The 15,480-nt window shown below is 33.5% G+C and overlaps 2 protein-coding genes across 3 annotated transcripts; one reads left to right on the top strand and one right to left on the bottom strand.

Moving 5' to 3' along the window:
* Positions 1 to 1,007: 1,007 nt before the first annotated feature.
* On the top strand, positions 1,008 to 6,328 carry LOC7472590 (zinc-finger homeodomain protein 3). Its single transcript, XM_002305976.4, has 2 exons — positions 1,008 to 3,231; positions 4,214 to 6,328. The coding sequence occupies exon 1, from the start codon at positions 2,281 to 2,283 to the stop codon at positions 3,085 to 3,087; it is 807 nt and encodes a 268-aa protein (XP_002306012.2). The 5' UTR covers positions 1,008 to 2,280; the 3' UTR covers positions 3,088 to 3,231; positions 4,214 to 6,328.
* LOC7463017 (uncharacterized) lies at positions 6,197 to 10,418 on the bottom strand. 2 transcript variants are annotated; one of them, XM_002305316.4, is made up of 6 exons: positions 10,139 to 10,415; positions 9,240 to 9,293; positions 8,446 to 8,519; positions 7,541 to 7,658; positions 7,365 to 7,423; positions 6,197 to 6,624 (listed from the first exon to the last, which is right to left on the bottom strand). In XM_002305316.4, the coding sequence occupies exons 1-6, from the start codon at positions 10,286 to 10,288 to the stop codon at positions 6,546 to 6,548; spliced, it is 534 nt and encodes a 177-aa protein (XP_002305352.1). In that variant the 5' UTR covers positions 10,289 to 10,415; the 3' UTR covers positions 6,197 to 6,545. The 2 variants fall into 2 exon arrangements, with proteins under 2 accessions (XP_002305352.1, XP_024455624.1); XM_024599856.2 differs by lacking the exon at positions 9,240 to 9,293 and having other exon boundaries at positions 10,139 to 10,418.
* Between the last annotated feature and the right edge of the window lie 5,062 nt (positions 10,419 to 15,480).

The following is a 15,480-nucleotide window of genomic DNA, read 5'->3' as shown; positions in this document are numbered from 1 at the left end:
AAAACATGTAGCTTCATTAATTTCTTTTTTTTTTTTTTTGGATAATGGGAATCTAGCTAGGAGGAACCTGGAATCTTTAGCCGGGTCTATTTACGAGTATGGTACGGTGCATAATTTATACTGTATTCTATCTTAGTTATAATCTTGAAGGTGTTTCATTAATCAATATGTATCATAGTTTTATATGGATCCCACTAAATTTTTTTCTAAATTATTAATTAAAAAGATTGTAATTTATAGATTTTTTAAATTATTTTTTTTAATTATAATTATAAAAATTAACACGACCCTAGAGTAGTCTCTCCTTTCACAACTTGAGCTATATTGCCTCAGCAACTTATAAAGATACAAACCTACCTCTGTTTCATAAGTAAATATATGATGATACAATAGATAGATTAAATGGTGATTTTAGCCACTTCAACTCCATTTGCAAGGGTTGTAGTTCTATGATTATATAAATAAATGGTTAGTTCATTCAAACTTGAGATTGATTTTGAACCCTAATTTTGCTTATGTTAGCTCAAGTTGTTGAACTATACTTGTTAGAGAGTCAATTGCTCAGTCTATGGCAGTAGAACCAGAATGGTATTGAATCTTATTAATGGAGATGGAAACCACCTTTGCCAAGTCTATGGCAGTAGAACCAGAATGGTATTGAATCTTATTAATGGAGATGGAAACCACCTTTGCCAACTATCATTCATTAATTTCATTTCTACATGGTGCGAGACTTGGAGATCAATTTAATTAGCTAGCAGCTGGTTATGCATAAGCACCAATAAATACTCCATGAACACTACTGTTTGGATTTAATGACATTTTCAACTATTCAAATCACTGGTTTAAGAAAAAAAACCTACCTTGTTGCAGACAAATTAATTCTCTTTTTCCACAGTTGTGCGGCCAGGTTAGTACTGTGACTTGAGAAATGGAGAACTCGACACAGGGAGAAAGGCAAGGAAGTTTTACTCATTCACGCTATATATATATATATATATATATATATATATATATAGGCATCTAAGATTTTGTCAATATGATATGATGGAAGGGACAAGGACTCCTCTAAAGCTAAGAAAAAAATGCACTAACATTAAGATCTACCTCTCTAGACTATAATGATTACATGCATAATAGGAAGGCAAAAGGAAGCCAGCTCAATGCCAATTACTGGAATCTCAAGATTATTACACACTAGCAGCTCATCTTTGATCATTAATTAATTCACCGTAGTTTAGTTCATTAAACTAAGCTTAAATTCATCATAGTGATTGTATTTCTATCAGATTTACAAGATTTTCTTTAAGATAATACCTGAAATCTCATGACGGGAAAAGGGTCTTTAATCTCATTAATTTCGTAGTTGTTGCTGAAACAACCACTTGCATGACATTTATATCAGCCTCTATATATCTGACCTGACACTTTCTGACAGGCACAGATCATGTCTTCCATTTCTTCTTGCTTGGTCTTTTCTTGCTTACTATTTCCACCAAACAATTGAAGTGTGCTTCTGAGATTGGCCTGTCCATGCCCTAAAAGCTAATTGCTATATTGTTGATAGTGCAAGCAAAGAAAGCAAAACCATCCCAGTTTTTAATTCTATCCTTGCTGCTAACCTCTCTCATATTTGTCTTTCTCCCTCGGCTTTCTTCGTAAATTAATTACTACCATATAGCCTAGAAGTACTGTTAGTTCCTCTAGTTATATAAATAAATGTATATATAAGCTCTAGTTATAAGTTTCTTTGCTTCACTTGCAAATTTCATCGCTAATTTCTTGTATTAATAAAAGCATATAGTGGTGAATGTGTGTCATCCGTCCTTTTTGTCTGTCACCCTATCCTTTTCCCATCAGATACATTTAAGCTGAGCATATATTTCCAAGAGCATCCAATGTTTTTATAGGTTTTCTCAATCAGTCTTTGGCCCATCTTCATTGATCATGTTCACCTCATCAGCCCCATTCTGTCAGTTTTCCATGACTTAGGCATTTACTCCCTTCACTGGCTTTTCTAAACGAGTCACTTGTTTTGGTTTCTTTCCATTTTCTTGGGAAATAAAATACAGAGAAAGATTTAGCATCTGTGTGTGAAGATTTCAAGTCTTGGCCACCATAAGTATCATTATCTTTTTTTTTGTATGCGTGTGACAAAGGAGAGAGAGAGGGAGCTAGTGAATGAGGTGACTAACTGCCAAAGTCCTTAAATCCCAGAAAAGAGTACAATTTCCACTCAATTGCTTTGGTTGGAAGGAGCACCAAAAATAAGAATAAAGGATGGATGAATCTAGCCTACAAAAGGACATGCCAATCTCAAGGAATGGTAGTTATGCAGGTGGAAATGGCCACAGCCACACTGTCACTTCAGCAGCAGCAGCTCAAGTTCCCACCATTGGACATTCTTCCCCTTCAAGCCAGCAGGAGGACCAAAGGCCCTACAAGAAAGTGATGAGGTACAAGGAATGCCTCAAAAACCATGCAGCCGCTATTGGTGGGAATGCAACAGATGGGTGTGGTGAGTTCATACCAGGAGGAGAAGAAGGCAGCCTTGAGGCCCTCAAGTGCTCAGCCTGCAATTGCCATAGGAACTTCCACAGGAAAGAGATAGATGGCGAATGTTCATATGACTGCCATCATCACTATCCTGTCATGAGCAATATTGGGAGTGGTAGACTCATTTCGGGCCATCATAATGGCATTATTGGATCACCACCACAAGGGTACCCTACAAGTTCCTTCATTTCCTCAAGGGCACCACCACCTCACCAAGTGGTAGTCTCCTACAAAAATGGTGGAGCAAATGCAATCACTTCAGAATCCGATGAGAAGGAAGAAGATAATGGAGGTGGGATACTGACCACTAGACCAGTTGAGAAGCTGAGAAAGAGGTTTAGGACCAAGTTCACAGAAGAACAGAAACAAAAGATGTTGAACTTCGCAGAGAAAGCCGGGTGGAAAATGCAAAAGCTAGAAGAATCTGTTGTGCAAGGGCTTTGTCAAGAGTTGGGGATCAAGAGAAGAGTTCTCAAAGTGTGGATGCACAACAACAAACATAACTATGTCAAGAACTCAACTAGCAGCTAGAAGCATATTGCAGTCTATCAGAACTAAGCATTTGCTGTTGTTTTATGATTTATTATGCTTTTCTCCAGCTTTCAGCATTCATCCTATAACGTCTTCCACTATTATGAGCAAATACAAAGTAGTCTAGGTAGTTCTATGATCTAGGTATGTTCAAGATCATGCAGTCCAGGAGCCTGTTTCTTTTCTTCATCTTCATAGAAAATCAAATCCAGAAGGAAACTAAGTTTGTTATCATTACATCACATCATGTTGTACCGAATACTATCTTACTTTGATGTTCCTGTGGCTATGCCTCTAGATATACCACCCCAGATTCATGCTAGATGATGAAATGTTTAGCAAACTAATGTTTTTCACTGGAATTATAATGCAAATACCACTATGCTGTCACATCTAACAAATTTATTTGATGATAATCATATTGAGGCTTCAACTACCCATTTCACAGTCATATAATTGTCTCCATCTAACAGCATTTATATCTCAAAGTTTTCTAAGCTCAATCTTTTGTTTGTTTCTAATTTAAAGAAGATGTGTGTTAATTAATCAAATACTTTTAAATATATGGTTAGAATAAGACGCAAACAGCACCACCCCATATCACATAAACAAACGAAACCTTATGTCTCATGCTATCAGAGTGAGATCTCAAGTTTGAATTACAGGAGGGTAAGGTGGGGTGAGAAATGGGAATGCAAATGAGTGAACAATTAAGTATTTGATTAAAATCATAAGTAGGGTGCATGTGCAGAAAGAATTGGAACTCTTTGACTGTTGAGGAAAAATTTTGAACTTGACAAAGGGTTATCAGGGTTAAGCTTAGGATACCTGATTAAGAAAAGTTAAGTAGCAGAATTAGGGGTATGATTATGATAAGCATAGGCACTAATTGATGCTTCCATGATGCTAAGATTAATACTAAAATAATAATTAAGCAAGGACTCTTGCAATCAATTCCTATATTTTCTTTACCATATAATCATGATTTCTTTTCTTTGTTAATCTGCCTTGGTGATATTGATTCATGCAGAGAGACACAAAGTGTTCATTATTAGCACATGCTTTAGACCTAGCCAATTAGTAGTGATTTTGATTTTCTTTCTCTCTTTTTTAATGCATGCAACAGTGAGTAGAGAGAGCAAAAGAATTGCAAAATGCAAGCCTTCTACTAATCCACCATTTTACTAATCATTAGAGAGGGTGATAGTCAAGCAATTTGCAATTCTTGAAGGCATAAAGGATTGTAGTTGTCGTTAGCTGTGTTCGGATGTGTAAAAAGGGGAAAGGGAGAACAAATCTTCCCTTAATTGGAGTATGGTTGGTAAGCCATTAATTATCATGTGACGAGCAGACCTGTAACGTCACGCGATTAGATGTGTTGAGTCAGATGCTTCACTGCAGATTGTCCATAATCTTAAGGTTCAGCAATGTGACTCAACTGAGGCCATCGTTGTTGATGTGGAAGCCGAGGCACTGTAAAAAGTGCAAGGTTTTTGGTCACAAATGTCATACTCAGGCTAGTAAGAAGGTAAAGGGTGATGCCTTGCCTGTAGCCTCGACTACTGCTGATCCTACCTTGACCACTTCGCCAGCACCTCTGGAGCCATCTATGCAAGCTCCTCAGGAGCCACAAGAGCTCGGCCTTAACAACATCAAAAGAAGGGCATGTTGGGAAAAAACAACTAGCCCAAAAGGAACTGGTTCGGTGCACTACTAGTAAGCAAGGGTCACTTCCAAGCTCTTCCGAGGCTCAGGAATCTTCTGCAGCAACTCCTAATGCTTCATCCTTTACCTCGGATACATTGGATTCTGAGGGTGAGTTTATTCCTATTTCGAGATGGATAAAGAAGAAGAAAAAGGTTAAGGATCATGATTGAGTGTTATGGTACTGCCTTCTCCGGTTCAGTCTATTTTCCAGTTAATAGCATAACCGGTCGACTGGTTCTGGGTTTTCTAGAAACTGATTGACTAGTTTTTTCTCGTGTGCACCAGTCAACTGGTTTCTGGGATTTCTATAAATCGGTCAACCGATTCCTTTGCTATTTTCTTAGCTTTTTGCTTTGACTTTTCTTTTCAATGTACTAGCTTTTTAATTTGTTTTCGTTGAACTTAGTCTTGTTTATCCATGAATTTATCGATTAACCGATTCGATTTAACCCCGTGATCTAGATAGATTCAAATCGAGTATCATAACTATGATTTCAATAATTCTTCAGTTTTTATGGTGATTTTGTTATCTTGTAGAGTGAAATGTTATGTAATCCTTGTCTTTCTACCTAAATAATTAGTTAATCTCTTTGGAACGAAGAGCCCATGTTGAATCATTGTAATTTAAGATCCATCTATAATGCAGTCAACATACTAGTTAACCATGATAATTTAATTGTTTTATTCCCCCCTAAAATAGCCTTGTCTTTTAGTCAGTTTTTTCAATCTCGCCTGCCAAAAACCAAATCACAAGGGCAGCTTGGATATTTTGAAAAAAATTAACAGGGAACTCTGGTCAAGTAACCAAGTAACGATTTTTAAAACCAGAAGAACTAAAGTCCAAAATCATAAGAAATACAGGGACTAAATAAAAATAATTTACTGTCTTTTATGTCATCCTCACCAACGAAAATGAAATACCACTAGGAGCCACTGCGTTTCTGCTGGCTCTTTTAAGGGATGGGACACAGAGTAGCGAGTTGCAGCGGATCTTGATTTTTGTAAACCTTGCTGAAATGGGAAGTAGCATTGTGCTGTGCTTCGACCTAAGGCCATCATAAGACTATTTCTTGTTTTTTTCCATGAGATTTATGGTATCAGTAATGCAGCCTCGTATCATTTTTCTCCCTTGCGCTCACTTTTATGGAGATCTTGACTGCTCCCTCAGTATTGAATACAATACAAAGTAAGACTTCAATTAAAAGCCTAGCGATCTTTGCTGAGATTTTCAGTGCAGTTAGTCAAAACAAACCTTCCAACGCAATCAATACATATGAGAAAGCAAGTGCAAGCGACCAGTTTGCAATAATGCGGCCACAAACAACAGAAAATGGAACAACACAAGGGACCAACTATAAAGAAAATGGTGTCAGGTTTCAGGGAAGAAAAGATACACTAAGTATGGGCAAAAAGGTGAGCTTATATTCATGCACAATAGTAGTAAACTTTGTAGGGTTTAGGGTTTCTAACATCGCCCTGAAGTAAATACATACGAACTTAGCCAAGTTCATTCTCATCATAACCTAGAGCGGGGGGGAAAAAAAGAAAAGAAAGCCTAGAAGAAACCGGATGGTAAAGGAAAAACAAACTGATTTTTTCAGGGCATCGTCATACATAAAAGGTTTGTAGTTGATCCATCTGAGGTCTACTAACCTCCCTCGATATACAGCCTCAGAAATGTCTCATCCACACATGTTGAATTGTCTTCTCCAATCAACGCCTCCAGAGTTCTTTACAGATTGTATATCAGCCTAAAATTCTGTGTCAAAGCAAGCTAACATGATCTTGGAGACCATGGCCCTTGCGAAAGGGATGTAGCTCAAGCTATACCTGTAAAGAGTGAAAAGGGAAAATTCACATGAATTGTAGCCATAATTAAACAGAGAGAGCGGGAAATGCCATTTTGATTATATGGTGCGTAGCCTTTGCACTTCTGCACAAGTGATAATGCCCATACACGGATAACTTTAGCAATAACCAAAAAAACCAAATATGAGCAGCAAACATAAAAAATGGAAAAGCTAAAATATAGCATTTAAGCAAATAAGGACTGCTTTCATGGTTAGCCCAAACAATGTGCTTTTTTCCTTCACAAAAAGGTTTGGATTCTTTTTGAAACCACTGGCTTATAACAAGAGCTGATGACTCAATAAAATTGTATAAGACAAATCAAGTAGGACACTATGTACAAAAAGCATAGATTACATGACTTCAGATTCGATATGCAGAGGAATTGACTGTAGCATGGTCTATCAATAGAAACATGTCTGAATGCACTTATTTTAGGTTGTTGCAAGTTTACCTTCTTCCGAACACATTCAAAGGAGAACTATAAAAAATCTCAAGTTTCTCATAATAACTTGGCCTCATTTCTGTCTCATGCTTAGCTTTGGTCAGGTTTTGGTAGTGCCATACATTTGCCAGATAAACCAGCGTTATAAAAAACAAACATAATGAGATAAATAAAATGGAGTCAAACTTAGTCACTGCAATTCCATGGGAATCAACACTCATTGTAGTAGGAATGAGATAAATAAAATGTGCACAACGATTAGAGTACTTAAGCATACCAAATTAGTGCACCAAACTCCAAAATGATTGCCAACAGTGTCAAAAGCTTGTTATGAACCTGACCAGTGTATACAGTGGAAGATCATAAAATATGAGAACAAAATTATGGTTCTGTCTGAAGAAAATTACAGATAACAATCAGGAAGGAAGAAAAAAGGGCAAGAGCTTGGCTTACATATAGAGCACAGAGCAAAGCAATAATTATACTTGCAAGATACAGGGCAGTTGCATATATACGAACAGGATCAAGCATCATAGAAACTTGACGTTTTGGGCCAATCAAGAATGCTGTGCTGCAATAGAAAAGACACCAACTTAGTATCTGAAATAAAAAATAAAAAATAGCCACCAAATGAACTCATAAAAGATGTAAATGGATTTAGCTAATTAATGATTATCTCCATGATAAATTAAGCAGAACAGAATAACAAGTCAGTCAATAAAGGTAACTTGGCCACACACAAAAACTCAAAAACATTTGACACTATAATTATAAACAAATTTCATCATAGCAAGGATGGAATCACAAACTTTTAAATAATGTAAGATGTTTGAGCTTGCAGGGTACTCACAAGTTAGCACTTCCTAAAAATGAAGGTATAAAAATACCAAATACTAAGACTGCTTAATTAAAAATCATATTCATCAATGTTTGCAACTGAAGCCATATATGTCTTACTTCCAAGTAAAACTTGAAATACGTTATCATAAACATGGTTTCAGTTACATTCTTCACCAAGAAACTTGTGTTGAAGATGCCTAACACACAAATCATGGAAGAAACTTGAGATCTTGTCTTTCTTGTTTTGCTCTTTCCATCATCTATTGTATAATATGCAGGCTACGAAGAAAAGGCTCGAAATATATGGGATCATATACTAAAATGCGGATAAAAAATTGCACAATCAGATCACTGTAACACAATAGATTTAATTCACCTAAATCACAGGCTAAAGGACCTACATGCAGTAAAAAGATGAGTAAAATAGAGCAGATATCCTGGCATATATGACCACATAAAATGTTTTAATTAGCCCACAGCAGCATGGAGCATAAAATACATAAATCCAAAACACAGACCTCCCAAGTGAAAGCAAATTGCCAAATGTGAAAGTAATTCCAAACTTGACTGGATTGAAAAACACCAGCATTGACTGCAACAACAGATCATGGAAGACAAAGCAAATCAGTAACTTCAAAAGACACAAAATTATGTCAAGTGAAATCGTGTCATACAGAAATACTATGAGCAATATACGAACAAGATACTGGATAACGTTTCAATCTCCTCACTTCAAAATCTCAAAGATACAAATACTAAGGTTAGAATGATACAAAGGGCAGTTAAACCATTTGTCCCAGCTGAGTTAAACTTTGTGATAGAATTGAATTCCTTTAAATTTTAATGCAAGTACGGACTCTGTAACACTAAAGGAGCATAGAAAGCCTAAAATCTAACAGGTCTCTTTGTTGCTTTCACCCATCATAAAGTAAAGAACAACAAGCTTATATAGCCTTGTCTGCGCAGTATGTGCTTGATCCTACTCAAAATTGTTGACTTGTTCTAGTATAAGCATTAATCTTTTAATTCACCATGTAGAACTCCATTTCTAAAACTAAATGGTAAGGGTATTACTTTGAAAGTCCCCTCCCCCAAGTCAAACAAGCAATGGTTATCTTGTTGCTTTGAGTACTTATATCAGGATCTTGTTTCTTGGGCAAGAGACTAACCAAGTAATACTATTTAGTTGGTCAACCAAAGGGCAGTGTTTCTGTCCAGAAAATGTCATTGCCAGATTTTGTTAGAGAAATGCTGGTAATAATAAGATACAGTAATGAAAGGGGAGCTAGAATTTGAAAGTGGTAAGACTTACCAAAAGGACACAAGCTAAGCCAGTAGAAAAGCATATGGCAAAACCGTAAAACCTCTGTTTGAAAGAAAGAGAGAGAAAGCACACCATATTGAGATGTATTGGCAATAAAACATTCAATATAAATTCAAATAAAACAAATAAATAATCACATCAACATAGGAAAAACAGAAGGAATGTCCAACCAATCTTAGTCAACAGCTGATGCTTGAATTCTGATTCCTCAATTTAGAACTAATTATCCTTTGCAATTTCAGCCAAATTTAAAAGCAACATCCATATCCTAAAACGAGTTACAATCAGGGTTTTTCCCTACCCAATGTTCATATACATTGTTAAGAAAACATTTTCTGACTTCAGTTGTCAATATTTTGGTTGTCAGCGCAGGAAATTTAAGACCAAAAGTCAAAGCAAGCTCCAAAAACAGCCCCATTATGCCTGATGCAGGGGCGTTTGGAACTAAGGGGATACACTAACTCTTAATGTAGTTGAACCCTCCTTTCACAAACTCAAAATATCCTCTTTCTCATTTTCAATAGCATTAAATCTTTATCTTGAAAAATCTAGCTCCCACAACAGCAAGTTTTGCATCAAAACAAAGCTGAATGGTCACCCACCAATCATTAAAATATAAAACATGCACATCATAAATTGTGGTATTAGTTTTTCAATCACTATAAAAATCATTTATTTACAAGCCATGATGACAGCATTACATTACACTACAAGGAATCTTATCAAATTTTTCATCCTTACAACGGATAAGCAGCCAAAGAAAAACCCCTTTAAAAGACAATTCCAATGTCAAAACAAGATACCCTCCTAACATAAAATTGAATCATGAATCAAACCCGTTAAAGAGTCAATGTCATTAGATTAAAAACCAAAGAAAAGATACAAACTTGTTTAGTGGAGAGGGTGCAGTCTCTATTGAAATCGTCCATGAAAGTAAAGGAACTGCTTTCCACTGTTGCAACACCTTCTTCTTCATCTTCCACTTCCATTCCAACTAGCATCTTCACTTTCTCGAATGCTTGGTTCATCTTCTGCATTTTTTCTCGATAAACAAACAGAACCCACTTCTGATCTCAATCTGGGTCTCACGGGTTCTCTTGGATCTCTGACCCCGAAGGATAATTATGTACTGTCATGTGTTTTTGAGAGAGTAATTATTTAATTTATTTTTGCTTCTATGATAAGAAAATACCAGTCTTGAAAGGGACAGGGTTCCTAAGCCCAGTTTAATTTGGCCCACTACAGAAACACGGGAGTCGTATTATTAGGGCTGTTTGGGAGTAGTATAACTATTATTTTTTAAAGTTTTTTTTTGTTTGAAAATTAATTAAAATAAAATTATTTTTAATATTAATATATCAAAATAATTTAAAAACAATAAAAAATATTAATTTAAAATAAATAAAAAATAAAATAAATTTAATTTTTTTTCAAAAGGCCTTTTAAAATACAAAAATAAACAGGTATTAAACTAACTCGAGGAGTTTGATCTGGGTAATACGTAGTCACGATAGATATTTTAATTTAATTTCTAAGAAAAATATTATATTGTTTTCAATAAGTTTTTTTTATCAAATTATAGATTAATTCTAGTTTTTTATCATGTTATATCAACTTTCTTTATTTATTGTAAAACCTGGCACAAGCCAAGTCTGAGATGACTTGTCAAGTTTAACCGAGTTTATTAACCAGTAATAAAATCCAACCATACTTGATCATGGACTAGATCGGGTGGGAATCTAAAGTAGGTTAGTCTAATTTTGCATATCCTAACTTAGATAGGATATTCAGGTTGATTCTTGAGCTGGGGTGGGTCTTGGGCTTTTAATCAAACCAAGGCTACGAGCTGAAAATCTCAACTGAGGCACTCTCAAAACATGTGTTGTATAATTATTTGATATTAACAAAAATTAAAGGATGTGAGGGAAATCATTGTTCATTTACACGCATTGCATTGTGGTTTGTGGATTACAATAGTAATTTACAATGTTTTGCTTTTCTTTTTTTCTTTTGTTTTTTTTCAAATTTGTTTTTATTTAATTTTATCTTTTAATATTGGGATGATTGAGAATTTAATTTTGTAATTTGTTTCCTTTTATTTTGCCTTTTTACAAGGTTAATGGGTTTGTCAAGGTAACCCAAGTTGTTTTGGTTTATAAGTTTGATGGGGTGTTTTTTTTTTCAATTGAGCTTAACTTTTATATAGTCTATTTTTTTTTTCTCATATAGTTAAAAAAAATAATTTTAAAAAAATTCATATTATTAAACTTTATAAAGTAACAAAAACTAGAGGGTATAGGAAAATTACTATTTACCCACACCTATTACACCGTGGATTATAGTGTTTTTTTTCTTCTTCCTTTTCTCTTTTTTTTGTTATGATATTTTTTGTATGATTTTTTTTCAAATTTATTTTTTTCGATTTCATCTTTTAATATTGAAATGGTTGAGAATTTGGCTTTGTAATTAGTTTCTTTTTATTTTGTCTTTCTATAGGATGAACATGGTTTGCGGGTTTGCCAAGATTTTATTATCTATGTTTGTTATCATATAGTTAAATAAAAAATATTTTGAAAAACAAATTATAATCCCAGTAAAGTTCAAAACCCGGTTTGGCGTTCTAGCCCGGGTTATCCGATTCAGAGGTTTGACGAATTTACCCACTAACCTGATATTGTTTTTGGCTTTTTAGTTGTTTTAATTTTTTTTTATTATATCCTTCAATATTGGATTGCTTGGGAAATAAACTGCATGATTTATTTATTTTTGTTTTCTATAGGGTTATTACTATTGCAAATAAATGTTTATTTTTAGGTTGGTGCTCAATTTTGTGAGCATTTATTTTTATCATATAATTCAATAAAAATAATTTATAATAAAATTTATTAAATCCAAAAGAATCCATGACCCAGGCGTGGGGAAACCGAGGTTGATCTAGTCTGTCATTGTCTTAATATTTTTTTAAAAAACGTTGTCATCTTGAAATGTTTTTAAAAGTTAAGCCATATTTTTACCGGTCATCAATGTTGCATTTGAACACATGAAATCGATCGATTTAAGTCGAGCTAGCTCCCACATGATTTAATTTGAAACTCGAGTTGGGTAAAGAGCTGAGTCAGGAGGTTTTAAGATTGAACCATTTGGTTTGGTTTAATAACACTATCAAAAAATTATTCACACTCTTATTTTTTTTTTACATTTTAAAAACATTTGGTTCGGCCCGCAGTGGAGCACAAACCAATGGATTTGTTAGTATTTATTTTTAATTTGAATTTTTAATTTTTGCACTAAAATTTCTTTTTAACTTTTAAAGTCTATGGTCGGGAATAGTAGTTTGAGTGAGAGTAGTAGCAAACCCTCGATGAATTTTATTCCTAATATGAGTCTTTCCTTCACAAATTATATGTGTTTTTGTAATCATATGATAAATGTAGTTAATTATGTAATTGAAAATTAATAACTTGAATAATACAAGGAGAGAGAAAGAGTGGTGTATATTAACAAAAGCTAAAATACAAAGTGAGAACACTGTAGATTCTGAGTGAAAACATTGTTCATTGAAATAGTTTTTTCATGATTTTACCCTTCCCACTAAAAAACTTAAAACTAACTATTAGGGGCATTGAAGTCTTTGTATAAGATCTATTAGTCATTATCAGATTTATCAGGGACAAATAAGTCTTTTCCTATAAAATCCCAGTTAAAATTTAAAAAAAAATATTAAAATATTAATCTAGAGATGAAATGAGTTAAATTAAATCAAGAATGTAGAGTTAAATGACAAGGAATAAAATTAAAAGAAACAAAAGAACATCACTAGTTATTAGAAAAGAGAAAAGATGGGGACAAAAAATGAAATAACTAAGCTAATGGGGTTAATGTGTAATTACTAAAAGATTGGACTATAAATACCCTAACAATTTCTCTCCAAAAAGGGGCAACATAAAGAAGAAAAGAGGGGGAGGATTTCCAAGCTTTCTTTCACCAAATATTGAGAGAAAATGCAACAAAATTGAATGGGTTTGGGTAAGATTTAGACTAGATAGTGAGGGAACAACTTCTAGACTATGATTAAAAGAGAATAAGTGAAAGAAATTGGAAAATTTACATGGTAAGGGGGCCGATTAAGATGGGTAAAGAGGGAGTGTTGGAAATGTTTTTACTAGTTAAGGATCAAAACTCATTTTATCACTAGGTAAGGGGTTTAAAACTTAACTACAAAAGTTAGATTGAATACGATTAGAAATTGATTTGTAAATTGCAAATTTTAAATTTGGGTTCATGAGTAAAATTGGGTAAAATGAGAAATTGGCTTTGTTTAATGTAATTGGGATGAAAATGGATGAAAACAACTTAAAATAATGAACAATGAAAGAAAAAAACCTAGGGTTTTGAAGAGTATTAGTGTCGACCATAAAAGAACAAAATTGAAAAAAACAAAATCAAAACATGAATGTTGTTTGATTATAACTACTTTAGCATGTGTTAAATGTAAAGAATGGATGGAAAAGAAATAGGTATTTCATGTTTTAAATTGTAATGGAAAGTTAGTTATACTATGTGTTAGGTACATTTCAAGTTTGTTTGGAATTATAGAGATTTTTGTGTTATGTTGAGATATTATAAATTAAGGAATGTAGAGATAGTAAATGTATTTTTTTGTAAGAGAACTTTTGGTTATTTTTAGAAGTGAGAAAAATTAGTTGATTATTAAGGTGATATGGTTAGTGATGTTTTAAGTCACATAAAGGAGAAACAACTGTATTGAATGATGAGAAAAACAAATGAAAATACTTCATTGTATGTTAAAAGAAAGAAATTGGAAAACTGGACAACTTCATCAAACAACTTCCAGCGGGTTTAGGACTCAAAAATTACAAAAAAAAAATGGAATAGGTTTCTTCATGAAAGTGGAAGTTAGGGATGATATCTTTCCAATGAAACTTACCTCACTTAAATCAGAGTTATGAAATTCCAAATACAGATTAAAAATCGAGGGAAGGTTGGACTAAATTTTGCTAAACAATTTTTAGATGTTGTAATAAGAGTAGTTTTGGATGTGTCGATGGAAAAAAAATGAGTTTTCTTCCTTTTAGTAAAGTTGTAGTCTATATCTTAGCTTTCAGAAGAAAACAAACTATGCACAAAACTAAATTTTTGGTTTTAGTTATGTTTCAAATAATGATTAGCTTGAAGATATGGAATCGTACTAAGTCATTTTAAGTCAAGTATAAAATGATGGACTATTGAGTTAAAATGTGAAATAAGCCGATGATAGAATATAAAATGGCATTGTTGTTATTGGTACATGAGAGACCACAGGACCCATCCAGCAGTAGGGGATCAGTTCACGCACCCTGACATTAGGTAGGTGCTAGGCACCTAAAAAATTAAAGTATTAGCTACCTATCAATGTAAATTTCCTTAATTGTGTTTTCATATCATGTTATGAATGTTAAAGTATTGGAGAAATTAGTTATCCTGGTAAATAGAACTAGTGTCCTGTTTAATAACAATTGAAGAAACTAGTTACCCTAGTTAATGAGACTAGTGCATTGGTTAATGGGTAAAAGATGATAATAGTTCTCTGGTTAATAGGATAGTATATTGATTAATGGGTAATTGGAGAAATTAGTTTATGAGTTAATAAGACCAGTACCCTGGTTAATGAGCAATTAAAAGAATTTGCTTGAAATAATAATGAAGTAAATTTTCTGTTATGGGTTAGAGAGGATATGTGTATGCCATTAAACCAAGCAAATTGCATTAAGAGGGAACATATGTGTATCCATTTAGTTTATTCTTGTGCTGGACTTGATATATACACATATAAGGATGTCTCGGATAATGGGAAAATATTGAAATTTATTTGTAGGTTGTGAAAATTAAATTGAGTCGATAATTTGGTATTGAAATATTAAAAGAAACTCCGCTGAAAATTTGGGAGAAATAGAAAACAAATGTGTGTTCTAAAAAATAATATAATATATGTTTATGGTACATCATGTAAAAAAAATTAGGGTTATTATATTTTCATTTTAAAAGCACAATGAAATGAACAAAATACCTTTGAAAGCAAAAAAAATAAAAATAAAAATTTATGTCAATGGGCATTTTTGTATTTTCATAATGATTTTTTTCATTATTATTAGATCAATTAAGGAAAAATTTAGTATTTGACCAAATATTAAAAAAAAGCTCAGTGAACCGACCAAAATGCCTCTAAAAG

The sequence above is a fragment of the Populus trichocarpa genome, chromosome 4 (genome assembly GCF_000002775.5).
Source record: "Populus trichocarpa isolate Nisqually-1 chromosome 4, P.trichocarpa_v4.1, whole genome shotgun sequence".
Lineage (NCBI taxonomy): Eukaryota > Viridiplantae > Streptophyta > Magnoliopsida > Malpighiales > Salicaceae > Populus > Populus trichocarpa.
Note: the sequence above shows the minus strand (reverse complement) of the source record. Positions and strands in the feature narration are given on the sequence as shown.